This window comes from Molothrus aeneus, chromosome 3, assembly GCF_037042795.1.
Source record: "Molothrus aeneus isolate 106 chromosome 3, BPBGC_Maene_1.0, whole genome shotgun sequence".
Lineage (NCBI taxonomy): Eukaryota > Metazoa > Chordata > Aves > Passeriformes > Icteridae > Molothrus > Molothrus aeneus.
In genome coordinates this window covers 4,865,597-4,886,288 of record NC_089648.1, presented here as the reverse complement: position 1 = coordinate 4,886,288, position 20,692 = coordinate 4,865,597, and the positions used below count along the sequence as shown (strand labels likewise).

The 20,692-nt window shown below is 44.4% G+C and overlaps 2 protein-coding genes across 2 annotated transcripts in view; both read right to left on the bottom strand.

The window, feature by feature from the left end:
* Positions 1-680: 680 nt before the first annotated feature.
* Positions 681-4,334, bottom strand: GPR75 (G protein-coupled receptor 75). The gene has a single exon (XM_066547739.1). The coding sequence runs from the start codon at positions 4,182-4,184 to the stop codon at positions 2,649-2,651; it is 1,536 nt and encodes a 511-aa protein (XP_066403836.1). The 5' UTR covers positions 4,185-4,334; the 3' UTR covers positions 681-2,648.
* A 4,841-nt stretch (positions 4,335-9,175) lies between these two features.
* The window catches only part of PSME4 (proteasome activator subunit 4), a 44,902-nt gene continuing 33,385 nt past the window's right edge, over positions 9,176-20,692 (bottom strand). Inside the window, exons 36-47 of the mRNA XM_066546072.1 lie at positions 20,514-20,666; positions 19,999-20,103; positions 19,435-19,526; positions 18,924-19,055; positions 18,114-18,322; positions 17,902-17,987; positions 17,039-17,167; positions 16,321-16,476; positions 13,203-13,365; positions 12,257-12,390; positions 11,307-11,441; positions 9,176-10,690 (exon numbers count right to left, since the gene is read on the bottom strand). Coding sequence (XP_066402169.1) covers positions 11,307-11,441; positions 12,257-12,390; positions 13,203-13,365; positions 16,321-16,476; positions 17,039-17,167; positions 17,902-17,987; positions 18,114-18,322; positions 18,924-19,055; positions 19,435-19,526; positions 19,999-20,103; positions 20,514-20,666 — 1,494 coding nt within the window. The 3' untranslated portion in view covers positions 9,176-10,690. The remainder of the gene's footprint in view (positions 10,691-11,306; positions 11,442-12,256; positions 12,391-13,202; positions 13,366-16,320; positions 16,477-17,038; positions 17,168-17,901; positions 17,988-18,113; positions 18,323-18,923; positions 19,056-19,434; positions 19,527-19,998; positions 20,104-20,513; positions 20,667-20,692) is intronic.

Here is a 20,692-nt window from a genome sequence, read left to right as displayed (position 1 = left end):
CAAATATTTTTGTTCATTTGAGCAACCAGAAGTCGCTTGTTAATTAGATTAATGAGCCACAAGTAATTAATCAGTTGTTTTTCTAATAACCTTTATGCTTTCCTCTTTCTAAAGCACTCAGTGATCACATTTCTCACTTCCTCTCTTCCCACACATTTCCAACCTCCACCTTCTGCTGCTCCCTTCTCAACTCCACTGCTGCTTGTTAACCTTGCAGTGACTCTACTGGTTCTTTACTGGAGCTTTACTGGTTCTGTGCTCAGCAGGCTTCTGATGGAAGAGACTAAGGGGAAAAAAAAGGAGAAGTTATACTCCAGAAGAGTCTAATCCAATTACTTTATCAAAAATTTGATTATTTCAGTCAATGATTCACTGCAAAGTTGTACCTGCTTTCAAAATCCAGTCTGGATTTACTATACCCATGAACCTTCCACAAAACAGCCATTTAGTACAGCTGCAACTGTAAAAGCAACCTAAATGAGGTTTTGTTTCTCCTGCAGATTAAAAGGTGTTGCACTTTCCTATCTGGCACTGTGATGCTGCACAGATTAACACCAATATTAATTACACAGGTGGTGTTAAGGGCACAGCTGGCACCAGGAGTTAACAGAGAGCAAACTGCAAAGAGCTTTGATGGGATTTCAGTTCTTTTGTCACACAAAGGCAATAAAACCTCCTGCTTGGCCCCTTCTTGCTTTACTCCCACATGAAAACTCAATGCAAATGTTTAATGAGGTGTGAGTGGTTTAATTTTCAAACATGTGATGAAGTTCATGTGATCTAATGGCACAGGAGAAGTTGCACATACACACAGCAAACCCCCAAAACTGCCTCATGTATATTTTACCCTCCAGTACAATTGGTACTGAAGAAAAATTCAAATACAGAACAGTTAAACAAGATCTTTTCATTATCTTTTGTGCCTAGTTTAGAAAGAACCACATTATTCATTTAGAGAGAAAAAAAAAATCTGGGCAGGGAAAAAAGACTTATGGAAATAATTTCCATTTCACATTTGTATTAGAAAGTTGTTCACACTGATTTTATTGCAAGAAAGCTGGTTTGAATTATTCAGAATTAATTAATATTCAGTGTTAAACAAAGAACAGTGTTCCAGGAGAATCTTGAGAACAGTTTAGTTAACAAAAAGCCTGAACCAATAACTCACAGACAGCAATGATGTGGACATTTTTTGTCTCTAAAGTAAAAAATCACGTTCCCATCACTGTCATTTTCCTGAAGATGTGGCACTTTTCTATGGCAAGGCATCAAAAGCCTGTGGCACAATTATTTTGGAGACACTGAAGCTCTGCTGAAGTCCACAGAAGCTGAAAGGTGATTGCTTGCTTGGAAGAGATCTGGCCACTTAAAGCAAGAAATGTCTAATTTAAATTAGACAGGGGGGAATTCAGGGGAATTTAAATGCCCCTGAATTGTTCTGCCTCCCAGGGAATTCCCACAATAAGATACAACACAAATGGGTAAATTTATTAAAAAAATACTTAACTTCTGTTATTTGCTCACTATGTAGACCAATAGACAAAATTTCTAAGCAGACAGATGAACTCAAACTGATGTTAACACTTAACAAAACCTCAAAAACTTGTCATTCTGGTTTTAGAAATGTTAACAGCTGTCAGTTCTGACTGTCAGGAATGGCCAAATCCCAATTTATGCAAAGTCATGGGCAAGAGAGCAAGCAGCAACATGACTCTGTGCCTGACAGCTGACCAGTTAGGGAATTCCAGAGGTGACTGTGCTCCTCCTGGTGTATCAGTCACGTAACATTGCAAAATTCATCTTTATCCTCAAGTAATGCAAATAATTAGGTAGTGCATGGTTATTTCTATCAGATATAAAACACTTCTCCAAATTATTTTGGGATACAGAATGCCACCATCATTAAAGTCAATGCCCAGCAGGTATTGATATATGTACTGCAGAGGTTTGTCCCAGTGCCACACTTCCCAAATGTCCCTCCCCAGTGGAAAGAGAACACTGACCAAACAAAGCCTTGTCCCACTTGAAGAAGCCAAAACTGAAATCCTGAACTTCAGCTGAGCTCATAGAAATTTTGCCATTTACCTCAACAGAAGCAGGGTTTCACCTTGTGAAGATTAAGGACTTTTGTTAATACTGAAAAACATTGATTCTTCCAACCTCCTGCAACGGGAATGCTACCAAGCATGTCCCCAGTTCTTCCTTCCTGAAAATACAAGGTATTTATACAACTTGGTGTTATCATAGAATGGTTTGGGTTGGAAGGGACCTTTAGGATGATCCAGTTCCATCCCATGCCACAGGCAGGGACACCTTCCCCTGCCCCAGGTTACTTTGAGCCCTGTCCAACTTGGCCTCATGACATAATGAACCACACAATCATGGCATCTAGGGTTTTTTTTACTCGCCCAGCAGTAAAACTTAGTAACAAAACCACCCTCGTGCAACAATTCCAAACCTAAAATATCCCCCTTGCTGGCTCTCCACGGCAACTCCAAAGCGCGTCAAGGAGGCGACAGCCCCGCGTTTGCTTCCAACGCAAACGGGAGCGGTGTTTCTATTCACTGGCAGCAGCATCACGGAGTTTGGAGCAGTTCCTCCCCAGAGCGGAGCGGGAGGCCCTCTGGAAGGGCCGGGATGAGCCGAGGCTACACGGAGGGCAGCGGTATGTGCCTGGCAGCGCCGCACTCCCGCCCCGCCGTGCTGCCCGAGGGATGGAGCGCGGCGCCGCAGGGCTTGGAGAAGGCGAAGGCGGAGCCCGCGGGCTGCAGGCTGTGCGGGGTGCTCGCCTCCGCCGAGGGGCTGCTGTTGTACACGCTGTAGTAGGGCTCGATCCGCGTGTTCATGGGCGTGGAGCTGCTCTGCCCGTAGTGCTGCTGCTGCCCCGCGGAGGCCTTGGGGCTCAGCACGCTGTCCTTGGAGTGGCTGGCACCGCACGCCTGCTCCAAACCCTTCTTCTGAGGCTTCGGGGACAACATGTAGGCCGAGTTGGTCTCGTGGTGGGATGACTTGTTCCTGTTGACCTCCAGGCTGCCTTTGCCCACGGCTCGAAGCCTCGTCTTGTGCTTGCAGCAGAAAAAGACCAGGGCCACGTACTGCAAGCACCAGAGCATGCGTCTCCGCAGCCCCGCGCTGTTGCGGGAATATATAAAGGGATTTAATCCCGACTTGAAAAAGATGAGGGTAAACCCGCACAGCTCGAACTGGTAGAGCACAAAGCCACCGCTGCCGGACAGCATGTCCTGCACCAAGGAGATGGCCAGGGGCAGGCAGCACACCAGGACGGAGAGCACGATCACCACGCACGTCACCACCGCCTTGGAGTCTTTGGCCGTGGCCAGGTTGACGGCCGAGGCCAGCGGGAGCCGGCCGGGGAGCTTGGCATGGCCGTGGGGCGGCTTGCTGCAGCTCTGGGTCCTGTACAGAGCGGGCACGGCCTCGGGCCCCGCGAAGGGCTGAGCCCTGGCGGTGCCCACGGCCACGGCGGCAGGAGGGCACCGCCTCGCCCGCGCGTTCCTGCGCAGGGCCTGGGCGATCATCGCGTACGACACGGACACCACGGCCACGCAGCAGATGAAGTCGGTGACATAGAGGTAGAGGATGAGCCTGCCCTGCCCGCGGGGCAGGCTGGCCATGGGCAGGCAGAGGCGGGAGCCACGGGTGCGCAGCGTGGCCAGCGTGGCCAGGGTGAAGCTGGCGGCCCAGAGCAGCAGCGTGAGCAGCAGCGAGCAGGGCGCGGAGGCGGCGCGGTGCGGCTGCTTGCCCAGCACCATGCGCAGCCGGTGCAGCGCGATCACCGCCACCGTCTTGAGCGACATGATGATGAAGCCGGAGCTGGTGAGGTGGAAGGTGAAGCAGAAGGTGCCAGGCACGCCGCGGGCCGGGCCGAAGAACAGGACGAAGGCGAACATGGGGGCGGCCACGCCGCAGATGAAGAGGTCGCAGAAGGAGAGGTTGAGGATCATGAAGTCGAAGTCGGTGCGGAATTTCCGGAGGGCCGGGTCGAAGAAGGAGAGCAGCACGATGAGGTTGCCGTAGGAGCCGAGGCAGAAGACGAGGGCCAGCAGGGAGGCGCAGGCGGCCAGCGTGGCGGCGTGGGTGCCCTCCCGCAGCTCCGCGGGGCCGCTGCCGTTCGCGCCCAGCTGCTCCGCTGGCCCGGCCGGCAGCCGCTCCGACCCGTTCATCGCCGCCCGGCCCCTTCACAGCCCGCTCATCTCCGCCCGGCCCCTTCACAGCCCGCTCATCGCTGCTCGGCCCCTTCACAGCCCGCTCATCGCCGCCCGGCTCCCTCACAGCCCGCTCATCGCCGCCGCGGGGCTCCCACTTTGCCTCCTCACCGCCCCCTCATCGCCGCCTCAGGGCTCCCGCCCGGCCCCCTCACCGCCCGCTCACCGCCGCCTCAGCGCTCCCGCCCCGCCATGGCGCCCGGCCCGGCCCCTCCCCGCTCCGTTCCGCTCCCTCCGCCGCGGCGGGGCCGAGCCGGGGCAGAGCCGCGGCCTCCCCGCATCGCCGGGCACGGGCGGGCAGCGGGAGGCGGCACCGAGCTGGCTCCAAAAGCAGCCGCGCTGGCGCTGCATGCCCGCCGCTCCAGCTCGGGGAACAGCGGTGATGCGAGCGGGTGGAGCAGCACAGAGCGTGGGCAAGAGAAGCACAGGAGCGTTCGGGTGGGAAGGGGACTGCAAGAGCATCTCGTTCCTCTCCCTGCCAGGGGCAGGGACACCTTTCACTAGCCCAGGTTTCTCCAAGCCTGGCCATGGACACTCCAGAGATGGGGAAGCCACAGCTTCCCTGAGCAATCTGTGCCAGGGCCTCACCAACCTCACAGGGAAGAACTTCTTCCTAATATCCAATATGAACCTACTGTCTTTCAATTTGAACCCATTCTTCCTTGTCCTGTCACCTGTGCCCTTGTAAATAGTGTTGCTGCATCTTTCCTCTAAGTTTCCTTCAGGTTGCAATTAGGTCAGCCTGAAGCTTCTCTTTTCCAGGCTGAACAGTCCCAATTCTCTCAGCTTTTCCTCCCAGCAGAGCTGCTCCATCCCTCTGATCAACCTGGTGCCTCCTCCGGACTCACTCCAACTCCTTTCTGTATCAGGACCCAGAGCTGGACGCAGTGTTCCAGGCAGGATCCACCCAGAGCAGAGGATCTGTGCTGACTGTGCACCAACAAAACACCTGCCTCAACCCAAAACCTGCTCAGCATCAACATCAAAGCTCTGCATGCTGCTCCTGCCCTGCTTGCACTTCTGCATCCCTTTCCTGAGCCAGCTCAGTGGGGCCTGGGTGCCCTATGTGTTTGCTCAGAAGCAAAGAACCTTCTGTGTTCCCATGGGGAGGGAAAACGTTCAGCATCATTTCTTTATCTGTTAACTGCCAACTGCTATCACAAATATAGTCGTGATGGATAGCTGAGCATTAAAGGGAAGGTTTTGAAGTACTTACAGGGATGTGAATGCTCCATGCCCGTTCTCTGAGGCAGACACAGCTGAAGGGCCTCCATGGCACTGGAAATCCAGGTGGAAGAGACCAAAATCCAGCCAGGCAAGGCACAAAAACATTATGAAAATACAGTAGAGCCACTATTTCTGACTTGTGCATGCACTTGTCTTACAATCATTATATATACATTAATCTATTGTTTTAATAACCATCCCCTACCCCAGTGCTTGGTGCTTTGTAGAACCATCCAGACAGCCACAAGTGTGCGAGTTTGATACCTGAAAGCTTCCCAGTGCCACATGCCTGTTTCTTTTTCAACACATTCCTTTCTAAACCCCAGAGGAATGTTATAAAAACCTCAGGCTGGTGACAGCAACCTGGCCTGTGAGCCTTGCCCTGCTAAACACGCTCCCAGTGGCAATGGGGGTGGATTTGTTCTTGGGGCAAATGCCAGCAGCTGCCTGCAGCGGTGCCTTGCAGCCTGAGCAGGTGCATTTTGGCTTGATTTCGTCCTTAAACTGATTGTATACAAGAGGGAGAAGGTTCAAAACCCAAACATGGTTTCCTGTGGCTTCAAATTATCTCCTCTTTCAGCTTGGCTTTTTATTTTCCCTTACTGTATTTTTGTTGTCATTTGCAGTTAATTTGAAATCTGTGGGTGAATCTTGGCCCTCATGAGTATGAGTTGCTTTTTCACAGACAAACTGGATCTCCCTCCTTGAATTTTCTTATTTATAGACATTAGAGGACACTTAATTATGGGATTAAACAAGAGTGAGAAAATGTTACCCTAATGCAAGAGTGGGGTTTGGTTGTTTTACCCCTCTACAGTTATTAACTGTGATTTGAAATGGAGGGGAAATTGTAGCTGGTTCAAGGCTGCAAGCCTTAAACATTCCAGCAGAAAATGAGAAGGGATTGTTCTCAGGGAGCAAGGGAGTGAGCTGAGGCAAAAAGGATCTCCATGGGAGTACAAAGCCCTGCTCAGCCCCTGTGGCACAGCAAAGTCTCTCACCAGTCTGTCCCTTTTAAAAAGGACTTTTTAGCTTTTAAAAGAATTACCAAAGTGTGGGTGGGGGAGAAAAGTAGTGGGAGAAAGTGTGTTTTGCAAGGTAGGAATCACAAGAGCAAAACTTACCTTGCACAAGGTACAAGGGTATTTACTCTTTGCAGCAGCCAAGCCTTTCCTTAAACTTTAATTCCTTAAATTACTTAAAAAGCACGTAAAAATCCAGTGCTCTCTAGAACTATCAAGCTTGTCATTGTTCAGTCTTGGAGTTCCTACGGCATAAGGAGAAACAATGTTCCCAAGGCATTTTTGACAACGGTGTTCTGCAGATATTTGCTAGAAATTACTTTTAATTGTTGAAATCTGTCCTCATCTCAGCCAAAGATTTGTGTCTCATGATTTTAACAAAAGAGTTCTAGGAGAAAGCAGCTGGGATAATAAAAGGGGAAATTAACCCAGAAAAAAAATAGAAATAAAAGCCAGGAGAGAATAAATAAGAGTAGCAGTGAAAAGCTTTTAACAGAATACTTTCAGGGTGAACTCAGCTGGGCTTCTACCTGGATTTATTGTAATAGGACTGCACTTATTGCTAGAACAGATTTATTTGGTTTATTGCTGGCTTTCCTAAGAAGCCAGTCAGAAATTATGGCATCTCATATTCCCCAAGGGAAGTGCGTGTCCAGCTCCATCTGCAGCAGCAAAACCTGCTCAGCAATATTCTACATCTTGCACAGAGCTCGTCTTTGACATTAAACCAGGCTGTAACTACCTCTGCACCAATGCCCTGAGGACCTGGCCTTGGATTAACCACCTGGAACCCCTTCCTTGGAGCAGGGATTCCTCTGCCTGCTGGCAACTGGGAAGTCTAGAGCAGACTGAGGTTAAACCCCCTCCTTTTATTAGAAACAGAATTATTAGGCAATTAGAAGTTGCCTTTCAGGTACTGCAGGATGCAAAACACATCAGCTGGTAACTCACAGCAGGGTTAGAGTTAAAATCTTCCCAGGACAGTGGACAGCAAACCCTTCTATTGCCACAGGGCTTGATTTTCCCTTTGTATCTTACCAGATTATTGTATTTTCCACAGCCCTGGGGAAAAGGGAGCTGGAGGCTCTGCTGCAGGATTCCAGGAAGCCTGAAGCTGTGGAAGGAAGTGTGAGACTGAGCAGGGTGTGGGATGCTGGGGATGCCTAACTGTGAAAAACTGACAGGAGACATCATCACATCAGCCAGTGTACCCAGCACAGCAGTCCCAGCAGCCTGGGAGAGAAGTGAGAAAGGGGAAAGGGAGATACCTGGACATAACAGGAATACAGTCATAATATACCAGAAATAAGGAACTTCACCCCTTTGCCTCTTTAATTAAAACTCAAATCCATTCATGAACTTGTTACCAACACAATCCACCAAAGCTGAAACCGTGGTACCACCCAAAAGCACAGATTAAAAGTCTAATTTGCCTACTTTTAATTTTCTTATATATCAAACATCAAATATACCCACCTGATTATGGAAATAGGGGAGATCACACCATTTAATGGTCACTGAGCAGTGCATCACTGGCAATTTGAGTGTTTAAAAACCAAACCAAACCCCCAAAAAATCCAACAAAAAACCCCCAACTTCAACAAAGCAAAACACCTCCCAAACCTCCCAAATTCTGCCTTACATCTTTGTCCTTCTTTGGTGTTTCCCCATGATGGTCACAGGTTATCTGTGCAGTCTGACAGGTGGTCACTAAGGATGTCGAGGCTATCAAACTATGCTCAAGATATTTTTCCATCTCCTTTCCTGTTCCAAGGGGAAAAATTCTCTCTTCTTGTGCTAGAAATCTCTCCCTCTCCAGATTCAGGTACTGCAGTTGGTTTATCTTGACAGCTTCAGGGAAGAGACAGTAAAGGACATCAGTGATGAAATTTCAGAATTCAGGATTTGGGTGTTGCCTGGGGAAAGTTAAGGAATAAATCCAGTAACACAGTTGTGGTGTTTGGTGAAGATGTGGTGGTAAAAAATTGTTCCTGCATTTTCAGGACAAGAGACTAACAGCCCTTCCCTCACCAAAACTCAACCAGCACAAGTTTGCTCACACTACCACAGGTGTTTTTTATCCTATAGAAATGTATTTTGGATATTTTGCTGCATTTACTGGTGGAGCTCTTTGGATAAAGCAATTTACTGGTGATTCATAACATGTTGGGGATTAATACCACTCCTGACCAGAGCATGATTCCCTACACTGCACTGAAAGCTCAACCAATTCCAGCTACACCCTGACTAAGGAAAGAGAAAAGAGATTCCCAAGTACAGCACAAAGCAGCAGAGCTGCAGCACAGTACATGCAGTATCTGCATGAACACTTCATCAGCCAAGGATCCCTTAAAGATGATCCTCTGCAGCAAAGGCTTTCCATCACTTGTAAAGATTTAATTCCATCACTTGCAAAGATTTAATTCTATCAGCAAAACCCTCTCCAACAAATACTAGTTTCTCCAGTTCTCAGAAGTTAACAGGTGTTTTCCCGGCACAAGGTATTTTTCCATAAATGTAAAAGCTGATTTCCTAGACATCAGAACAAGATCTTTAATTAGTCCTTAATGATGCCTTAACTCATTACCAAATCCCAGGACAAACACAGGCCTCATCCAAGCTCAAAAGCACTGTAAAAACCTGAAGTTACAGTCTCAAACCAACACATTTCCTCTTTAGAAATACAGGAAGATGCAGTAGTTACAAACAGTCCATTTATTGGGTCTTAAACTACGTACACAATTGAAATCATAATTTTGGCACTACGCTATACAGTGGTTACATCCGTGTGCTGACACTCCTTAAATACTGCCCCAGGAGCACTGCTGTGCTTGGAAATCTGGGATGAGCCACACAAAGGTCTCAGTGCTCCTGGGGGATTTTGCATGAAAAGATGAAACACACACCAGTTTATGAGTTATTTCCATGTACCTCACGTTCTGTGAATGGATCACACCAGAATATGTGATGTCAGCATTGAGAAATGGCCACACATGTTGCAGTAAAATCTGAATGAGACACAGACATGAGATACAGGAAAAGCAAAACAAACCCTCTCAGACACAAAGAGATATTCTGTTAAAGAAAATAATTTAAAAAACTAAGAATGGCATTTGTTTTGATACAAAAGCCAGAACCACTACTGTATTAACATCTAAGTATGAATCTTTACAAATTAATCTCACAATGGTGTTATGTAAAAGGTTGCAAACTGTACAATGTTTTGTCAATGCAATGCCTCTACAATTTATACAGTCTTTTACAACTATGTAACACATATTAAACAGCTTGTTAAACAGCCAATTGATACCAGTCTCTTAACAAAGCTGCAGGCAAGAAAACACAGAGCTTCCACAATCTTCAAACAAGATATGCTTGCTCAATCTTTAGGAGAATACACCGTTAAAAACTGCCTTTCCACACTGTGCATACATTTCATTCCGTGAATTCAACCACCACTAACAGTCCATCATTTCCTATCTGTGGGTTCTAATTACATGGAAACACCCATTTTCCCCCTTAAAAATATGCAGAGAATCATAGATATTTTTTTATTCCACACGCGGTCAAGACACCCCTGAAGGCCTGGCCAGGCAGCAGGAGCTGCCCATGCTGCGTCCTGCCACCCCTGCACTGCACAGAGCTCAGCTATTTACATTTGCACAAGGGAGAGAATACAAAAAGGCAATGCTGCCCTGAGGTGGACTGGATGGTACTCAAATCCCAGTAGTGAAAAATAAAACTCTGAGGAAGGAAGGAAGGAAGGCTCCCAGGGCTGTGTATGGACTGGGGGAGGAGTTGCATCGGCAGAATTGGAGAGCTCCACTGGGAAATTCCTGTTTGCAGCACTCTCTGGTTCTGCACATCCTTAATGTCAGGAACAGGGGGCAGAAGGAGGGGGTGAGGGATGTGCAGTGTAGGTCACTGTGTGCAAGGAAGCAGAAACAAGACTCATGTGTGATGCAGGCCAAGGAGAAGGGTCTTGCCATGGACTCACGATGAGGCCCTGCAGGTGCAGCCTTGGGGCTCCCCTGGCTGCTCCCTGGGGAGGTGAAATTCCTTTTGAGTAGAACCAGGTCTTTATGTTTGTATTTAACAGTAGTTTTGATTAGGCATCAGGATTTCCAGCACAAAGTTCTCTACATAATCAATTTCTTTTGAGTTTCCTTTATTTCGCAGAAAAATTCCTACATCCTCATTTTCCCCAGGAGAAGCCTGAAAAGAAAGAAGAAAGAGTTCAAAACATAAATATTACCTCATGCTCCTGTTCATATGAAAAGATAAATTAAAGCTTCTCTTGGAATACTGTCACAAAACATCACAATACAAGAGAAATGGGAATCTTGTAGTGTAACAAAGAGAAACCCCAGGAATGGATTCACTCTTTGGGGACATGCCTGTGTGAAGAGCCCTAGCAGCAAAGCCAGGGTGTGGAAGAGGAAACCGAGTGGCAGCAGCCATTGCCCATCCTGAGGTGTAGGTGATAGCCTGGACTGGGTGGTGTAAAGTCCTCAGAGGCATCAGAAGTACAAAGCAGCGCTTTAGGGGCACTGCCAAGCATTTAAAAGGCAGCCAACTGGCAGAAAATGGAGAAAAGGAACATCAATATTCAAGAAAAGAAGTGTAAATGTCTTAGAAAAGCACAGGGATGCACGGAAAGATGGACAATATTTAAAATATTTAATCAAAATAAATCTGACCAAAACCACTGGAAGATGCAAAGGACCAGAAATTTGGCTGCAGCATTTTCCCCGTGGTTAAGGATTTTTCCTGACTCTGGAGCAGAATTCCTAAGAGTGAAGCTTATGGCAAAAGCCACCAGCTGACCCACCTATGCATAATAGCAGGGTGAAACCAGGAGGTCAGTGAGCACCAGGAGCTGATCATCTGTGAACTGCTGCTTGTGCTCCTGCCAGTTGTCGTGGTGGGTCCTCCGGAAATTGGACAGCGTCTTCTTCACCGTCATCTGCCAGCACAAGTGGGATGGAGCTCTGTCAGCCAGGGACCCCAGCTCCACACCAAAACCAACGTTGGACACAGCAAACACAACTGCTCAGTGCCACCAAGGCTTGGAGCAGACCCAGAGGACAGGAGGGCTCTGGGGAATTCAGCCCATGATTTTAATTTTCACAGTTCTGGTTAGTCTTTTGACCAGGGTTGTGACTCCAACATTATTATGAAAAGGATTCCTGGCCCTACAATTTTGAGCTAGGAAACACTTAGAGATTCTTATAAAATAAAAGCCAAGTGCTTTTTCCCCACTGCCTTTTTCTTGGCTGTTTCAAAAGGGTGTTTTTGGTCTGAAAACAAAGGAATTCGTCATCTCACTCCTCTGGCTGTAAGAGGCACAGTCAACAAAACCCAACAGACAGGGCAAAACAATAAGAGTTAAAGGCAATGATTTCTTTAAAAACTTATTTCTAGGGCAGCTCATAACACTTCATTTAAAAAATTCCAGACTGATGTTTTGGTTCAGGTTGATGTTTCCTAGAATGGCATGCACAAAAGGGACATCTTTAATGAAAAAACCCCACTTCCTCATTATGAATACAGCTCTTGCAGTTTTCAGTTTAATGCTTTAAATTTGAAAGCAAGGACAGATCTACCACAAAAAATACTTAAAAGCATGTCATGCTTTAAAACTATTAGGAGTCATTTGGTACAAAGCAGCAGAAATTAAAATTCTTAATAGGTTCCTATGCTTTTCTAGGAAAAGAGAACTAAGAATGATTCACAGGTATTCAGCTGTGCTCTGTTGATTGAGAGCTGCTGTATTTTTACCTCAATAGGCTGGGGATCATTGAGGTGGGCACTGAGATCCATGAGGAGCTGTGGCATCCAGGTGGGCACATCGTAGGGACTGGACAGGATGCAGGCACTGAGCCCCAGGACGCCGGCGTGGCGCTTCACCAGGTCTGCAAAACCAGGGCAGCAACCCAGCCCAGGTAAAGACAATGAGCAACAAACCCCTGGCACTGCAGAGACCTCCAGCTCTGCAGAAATCCAGAGAGTTCTGCAGACATGAACTTGTGGACCTCCAGATTGGTTCTGATTCCTTACTCAGAATCCCAGATCCATTCTTGTATCTTTAATTTTTTACACCTCCTTCCAACGGGAATCAATCTGCAACTGCTGGACACTTTATAAGCATTTCAAATGAGCTTCCCTCTCTTAAAGAAACTCATGAATTACTCATGAATGACATCTCCACATTCCCTCTTTCTGCATTCAGAGTGTTTTCTCAAATCCCAGAACTACTGGACAATATGGAAAGCAAACTTCTGGGTCAAATGACTGTGACTCAGATGCATTTAATGCCCAAGCAGAAGCCCAAGTTCCAAATCAGGGTTAACTAAGGGGGTTTTTGTTCCGGTTTATTTTTGGGTTGGTTGCTTTGAGTTTGTTGTTTGTTTTTTTTAGAATTAAAAAAAACCCTATTTGCTAACAAATATATGGTAAGGTGAGCAAGAAGTGAAACTATGTTGTGACTTTATTTATTGAGGAACTTGCTATCCCTCATCATCTACATCCTTATCTCTGTGAACCAGAAACTGGCAAAACCTCTTTAATGTTAATTCTAAAAGAGTAAGAAATTAATTTAACATTGGAATACATAATCAGAATATCTGCCTTTGCTGTGTATTCTTACAATCAACATTGCAAATCAAATTCTATGGCAGTCTATGTTACCCAAAACACTGATTTTCCTCCTGAGCTGCTTTCTTACCCCCTGAAGGAATTGTGTCCCCCACTGAGGCCAGGTCCCTCTTCCTTTTCTTGGGGAGCCTCATCTTGCAGAGCTGCTCGAAGTGAGTCTGCATGGGCCCGTCCATGGTGAGGAAGTTGCACTGCAGGAGCCCGCTGAGCGTGGTGGCAGCCATCTCCCTCACCTGGCCACACGAGGGACATAACACCATTCATTCACTTATTTATGCCATTACTGCCCTTTCAAGCACACCCCCCTAACCCAAGTGAGCAAATTTTGCTCAGCAAAAGCCTTTAAAGTATTATCCTGCTATTAGTAGTTTATTAGATGGCTCTTTGATAAACATGCTTTGCTGTAATACAGAACTACTGTCACAAAATTTGCTATAAAGTGAGCTGCTACTCAAGGAAATAATGTAATTTAACTCCATTGTCAATAGCAGAGCTTTAGAAAGTTTAAAAACAAACATTGACCGAGACCAAATAATCAACCTGCTTCACAAAATTCCTAACAGGCTCTGCATTGACATCAGTTTTAAAGTGGGCTTTATTCAAAAGCATTTAGTTCTTCACAAAAGCAGAAGAGCTTTTCCAAGAAAAGGCAGGAGGAATGTTCCAGAGACTCAGCTGAACCTGCTCTACCCATAGCACAAGTATTCTTTGAAAGACACAACAGATGCTGGATTAATAAGCAACAAAACAAACTTTATTATCAACAACTCAGTTCTGTAATGCTCCAGCACGGCAGACTTCCTTGTCTCAAGTACCAGACCTCTGCACTACATTAATAAAACCAGAAAGCCAGGTTGGAAAAACATTCTTAAGGGTAACACAGAAACACCAAAGAACAAGACTAAATTTAGCTTTCATCTAATTGCCAAGCCATTCAAAACACAGATCTCCTTTTCCATTCTTTTTAAACAAGCCACAGCACCTTGTTAGTGAATTCCAAGTAGAGACAACTCATCCTTGCTTTTAAAAACAAGTGACTAACCCATCAGTATTACTAATTTCTCTCATCTCCTCAAATCTCCCAAAGCCAGGAAGTTACAGACGTGTAAAACTGTATTTAAATTGGGAGTTCCTCCAAAACTCACTCCCACTTTCCATAATTACATTCTGACAAAAGCCTCCCAACGTTTACATACTTGCAAACCAAATCAACTTGTTGAGATGCTGCCACCAGATTTTTGATAGGTACATTCTGTCACAGGTAACTGCAAACAGAACACTTGTCTATGTGGAGCACAAACACCTGCTCTGAATCCAATGCAGCAGATTATAATAATAAATTACATCCTTGAACATGATGTTCTGAGCCTCACAAAGCCATAAGTACAGCTGCAAGAGCTGCCATGATTAAACAGAGGAAGTTGAAATCAGCTCTTGAGACTCTGACCCATTCCATTTAAATTTCTACAAGGTACTATTCTAACGTGATCTACTTTGCTGCCAGTGAAGGAGGAAGGATGAGGTGAGAGGCTGGCAGTGCTGTTTATCAGCAGATTGTGAGTCCCTGAAGAGCTGAGCTATTAAATGAGACATGATGTGCTAATACAAGAGCCAGACACAAAGCAGCTCGGCTGGGAAGTGAGCGAGCTCTCAGGAGAGCTGGGCTCATTTACATCCCTACTCCCTGTATTACAACCACTTTCATTTCTAAATTAATCACTCAGCTAGAAGGAACACTTTGCTGTGAGGAGCACCTGGAAGCAAAGACTTTAAAATCATTCATGAAGCAGCTGATCACTCACCACCTTTGGCACTAAATCATTTATAAATGATCACACTCGTGATGAAATACAGAATATAAAAGCAAGAGGAATCTCTCCATCACCTATGGGGTTTTTTGGGTCAGAAGGGGGACTGATCACTGTCTATAAAAGTGCAGCCATATCACAACAAAACCACTCAACAGCATGAGCCAAACCCAACTGAAGAAGTTGCAAGGAGCTACTTAAACAGAGAGAAAATACTCTCATTCCTGTAAAACTGCAGTGCAATATGAAAAATGCTTATCAAGACATTGAGTGCTGTGCATATTAAAACAATCATCAGCAGGTCTGGCCCTTGGTATCAAAATAATAATAATAAAAAAAAGTATCTTAAAATCCAAGAACCAAAACCTCAGTTCTACAGAGCAAAGACACCAAACCCAAGTCAAAGCTAACAATTCTCCTCTTAAAAATCCAGCATCCAAAAACTACACAGGAATTACTCAGCAGGATACTGCATCTTGTCAGTTATTACCAAGAACAAGATTACTTTTCAGAGAAAAGTGAAAGCTTCCATGGCAACAGCATGATCCAGAGTGGTTATGAACACAGGTAGGCTTTTTGGATTTGCACCTCTGCTGTGCAGAGAGATAATTTGGTACATTTAAAGTAACTCAATAAATTGCATTCAAGTGAATAAAAGGTATTTTCAAAATGGTGTGAGATTATGAGGTAAGTGTTCTGACAAACAACTTCTATAGGATTGCAAGGTGATGCAGAATCTTTCTTCTAGAAGGAAAAAAAGCATCCAAAAGTAGGATTTCACTGATATTTAGCAACTGCACGAACACCAGGGAAAATGATGGTGCAGGGGAGATAGGCCAGGCAGGAGGTTAACACTAAAGATTCTTCACTTTGCTTAAACATGACTTAAATTCACATAATTTAATGCAAGGCCCTCAGTTCTAGGTAGTTCTTGATGGAAATATAGAGTATTGTTGTCATTAATATGATAGGATTATATGTGAGGCAGACCTACAGAGTAATATATGGTGGTTTTACACACTTTTCACACAGTAAGGGATTAGACCTTGGATGTTGAATTTTCTACCAACACACATTTATAGTGGAATTAATATTATCCCTATTTCATGCACTGAAACCAAGCTCTAAGCAATGCACCAGTCTGTGAAAAAGTGAAAGCAGTGAACTTTTAAAAAATCACTAATGGAATATTTTATTATCAACTGTTTTGCTGGAATGAATATGAAAGAAACAAAACCTATAAAGCTCATTTTCAAAGCAGGAAGAATGCCTGAGCTAGAAGTACCTCCTAAATTAATTTCCATGTTCAGCTTTTCCATAAAACTTTGACAAAGGCAAGAAACAGTGGTGTGAAAGCAGTGCAGAGAAGGGATCACTTGCCTCAAGCTGCTCATCTTCCAGGAGTTTTATCACCAGCCACCTGATGTCATTGACTGCCTCGCTGTTGTTGAGGAAGATGAAGAGATTGTAGAACACCATGGTCTGGAGGTAGGTTAGGATGGTGTATCGGGCATGCCAAGAATTGCTTTTTGCTGTCTGCAGTGAATAAATCAGAGTGAGAAGGCAAAAATGTCAAAGAAAGCAGGCCCCTGATGCAAAGTGAACAATAAGAAAAAAGCTTCTGGGGGCAGTTGCAAAGAACTTCCTTTATTCAGGTAATTTTGTTTCATTGACCTTTTATCTCCAAAGTAAGCAGTTATTATTTAGGGAATAATTTTCACAGGCTTCACTTCCAAAGCAGATTGTTCAACAGAAATATATTGTAAAGCCCTAAAAAAATCAGATTCAAGGGCAGTTCTTTAGCTGAAGACTCATTCTGAAACTGGATTTTGAACTGTTATGTTCACGAGGAGACTTAAAGTGATCCACTACTAAACCAAATGTCAATATATCAAAATGCTCTTCCATTTGTTATCAAAGTAAGTGGCTTAAATGTTAAACAAGATACACTTACTAAGTGTTTTAAAACACTTTAAATAAAATCTTTCAGATCTAAATCAGTATTTGATTTGCTTAGAATCATACTGTATACTCATAAATAAAAAGCAGAGGATGCATGGGATGAGAAGAAGCTTTAAGCTGTTTAGACCACACTCACTTGTTTTAGCACCTGAAGTACCAAAGGCACTTGCTGAGGATACAGCAAACCCTGAGACATCAAGGACAAACACATCTTAGCATCTCTTTTGAGCTCATCGTAGCTGTTGTCGTTCTCCACAGGTGCAATCTAAATCAGAGCAGGGAGGGAATAAAGCCCTGTTAGTAAATAAGCACTGGTGACAGCAAAATCCTCAAAACAAGGGTAATCTCATGAAAGGGCAGTTGTCTAGGAAAAATACATTCAATATAATGCTGAAAGATTAGGTTAGCTGGGAAAAACAATCAATATGACATTAAATATTCTCAGCAAATGATCAAGATATCCTGGTGAGATGTTGGTTCCCCACTGCTATTCTCTGGGTATCAAACCCAATTAAGTTCATATTTTAGATCCAGGTCCAAAACTGAGACAAAGCTTTACAAAGGTCACTTTCACTTCAATAGACCTTTATTTTATGGACACATAGATTACTGTGGGGTAATTTATTGATGTTTGTGCACTTGGGGCACGCAAGTATGGATTATTTCAGAGAGGTAAGACTGGATGACACAGATTCAAAGAATATAAGACTCAGAGGAATGACAGGAGCTGCTTAGAAAGAATTGTGTAGTCAGGAAACAAAAGAAAATAACTTAAGGTCCCTTAGAGAATCATGGAATGGCTTGGGTTGGAAGGGTGACCCAGTCTCACCCCCCTGCCATGGGCAGGGGCATCTTCCACTAGAGCAGGTTATTCAGTGCCACATGTAACTTGGCCTGGGAATATTATAAATATATTAGAAATAAAATAACTTAAGTTTATTTATACAATCCTCCTTTGATCAAACATATAACCAATAAAGGAGAAATTAAAGGATGTACCTTGAAAAACAAAGGTAACAGCTGGAGTTGCTCCGTGACGGCCGTAGAGAAAGAACGTCCTGCACTTGCCATCAACCACTTCAGAACTGTTTGAATGAAGAGAAACTATCACTGATTAAGAAGAAAAATATTAACAACTCTCCTACACAATTTTCAGACCTCAATCATTGTGTGCTAAAACACCCTCCCATTCCTTGAGCTCCTCAACTCACTGGTTTTCAAGAGTTTAATGCCCTGAGTTCGCTCGTCTTGTTCGCCGACTCCATTCTCTTCCATAACATGATTCTGGATTTCTTCATCTGCTTCCATGAGGGGTTTGAGGTTTTCAAGTATCCGGGTAGTAAATTCATGGACACGAGGAGATTTAGTTGCAGCAGTGTTTGGCAAGGAAACATCTATCATGAATATGTAGGTCAACACACTAAAAAAACAAACAAAGCCAGCAGGAACACACAGTGAGCACGACTCTTGTCCAGAGAACAGTGACCTGTGAACTCCAAATGATCCAAGATCAATTGGGTGACCTTTGAGGTTAATACTTAGAGAAAATTTCCTCTCATCTTCAATTCAAAGTTATTTACAACCAAATGTCTCTTCTAAGAGCTTTAGAGATGTCAAACATAAACATAGACAAGAAATTAGTGAGGTCCTGGCACAGCTTGCCCAGAGAAGCTGTGGCTGCCCCTGGATCCCTGGAAGTGTCCAAGGCAGGTTGGACAGGGCTTGGAACAACCTGGGATAGTGGAAACTGTCCCTGCCCATGGCAAGGGGTGGGACTGGATGGGATTTAAAGTCCCTGCCAATCCAAAACATTCAAAATAGACAAATGAAAAGATGAACATTCTATGAAAAGACAAATATAGAGACGTCATCTGGAATTTCTGAAGCAAGTCTCTTAAATTATATATCTGATTTTTGTTACAGCAGCATTAATGCTTTTCAGGTTAATTACTTAGCTACCTAACTACCCAAATAAAATGAAGATTTAAAACCCACCAAGAACTGCAGCAGACAACACTGACCTTCCTATTCTCTCTCGGACGTTCTTGTAGACCTGGGTGAGTTTGGGCTCCAGGTACTTGAGCAGCCTGTGCAGCAGCTCTGGCACTCTCCACTCCTGCTGGGCAAGGCCCCCTTGCAGCACATAAAGGCGGCTGGGAATGAGAGCAGCTCATTTTTAGTCCTACAGAACATTCCTCCTTCCCCAGTCCCCTCCAGGCTTTGTTTGGGAATGTGCACAAGGGTGTCAGTGCACCAGAGTGTCCTCCAGTGAGCAAAGATGGGTAAAAATTGCCCAGTGAAACAACAGAACTGCTGCTCTGCCACCCCCAAACCATGCCATCCTCTTAACTGAATTATATTAAAAACATTATCATGAAGAATCTGCCATTGTGTGGGGAAAGCTGATTGGAAAGCATTGCCTTTGTTTTCCTCCCCTGCAAGGCAGCTGGCACAGCATCCTCCCAGCACAGCTTATCCAGGCTGTATTTCCTACTCTATTCAGCACAATAAAACAGTTCAAATTCATTCTACCAGGCATCTACAAATGATCCTCCTTCACCACTCAGTGGAGATTCCAACAGCAATTCAAACAACCAGTGCAGTTTCCTAGGATCTCTGCTCTCCTGGAAAAGAACAGGGAACAGAGATGTAAGTAAATGAGGGGGGTTGAACATGTAAATAATGTATAAAATAAGTTATAAACAAGGAAAGTTTTGAAAGAGTTTTTTTTTTGCATTCCCTGGATTTATTTATTAAATAAGGGCAATATTTAGGATGCTTTCACAATGAACCTCAATAGAAGAAAAACCCAATAAAACTATACACAGTTGTAATTAATTGGTAAATACAATCAGAATAGAAGGAATTTTGGTTTCATTTTTGAGATATCTGAATAACTATGCCTGAATTTTGCTAATTAGGGTTCTGGCTGACAAGCTACAATGAGTTCTGCTGAGTGATGTGAAATAATTATTGGCCCAAGATATTTGTGACCTATCACTGACCCTGCTGCCCAGCACCACAGCTCCCAGTTCACTGCAGGAATGTTAATCCACAGTGGATCCAGCTTTAGAAGACAATAAATGGGATACTTACACAGGAGGTGGCAATGCAGGTGCCCCAGTCATTGTATGTTTCCACTGTGATGTTGGATAAAGCTGTTCGAAGCAATGGACACAGAAGGTTCCAAAGTTTTTCCACCTGCCCAGCAAAAACACAAGAGACAAGATTTTACTATTTTACTTTTACAAGATTTTACCCAGCCCAGATATTAAAATGTCTTCTTTATTTTTGTACTGATTCTCTCAGGATTATTTCTTGGCATAGACAGCTAGGCCTGGATTAAATAAGTATTTAGCAATCCAAGGAAGATATAATCACTAATTCCTATTGGAAATTACAAACCACATCAGCTTTGCCATCTCCTTAACATCAAACTGTTCCTACTTTTAATAGTGGAGCATTTTCCCAACACCCGGCAAGAACAGGCAGCAAACCAAGCAATGAATTGTGCTCCGAGTTTGGCAATCAAGACCTCAACTTCTAATTGAACTAATTATTAAAATTACTCTTTAACTTCCAAAAATGACTCAAAAATACTGCTCCAGCACCTTCTCAAAGGTCCAGTGTTTAGAACCTCTTATGAGGCCAGCTATGATTTCAGCCAGACATCTCTGGGTGCTTTCGTGGGAGTCTGCGACCAGTTGCTCCAAGTGGGGCTGAAGAACTGGCAAAAAGGCATCATCAAAGTTTCTGAAAAGGCCCTGGAAAACAAGAGGGGAAAAGGTCT

What these genes read in the sequence shown, in the direction of transcription:
- GPR75 (XM_066547739.1), bottom strand. Translation starts at nt 4,184, where the DNA reads ATGAACGGGTCGGAGCGGCTGCCGGCCGGGCCAGCGGAGCAGCTGGGC.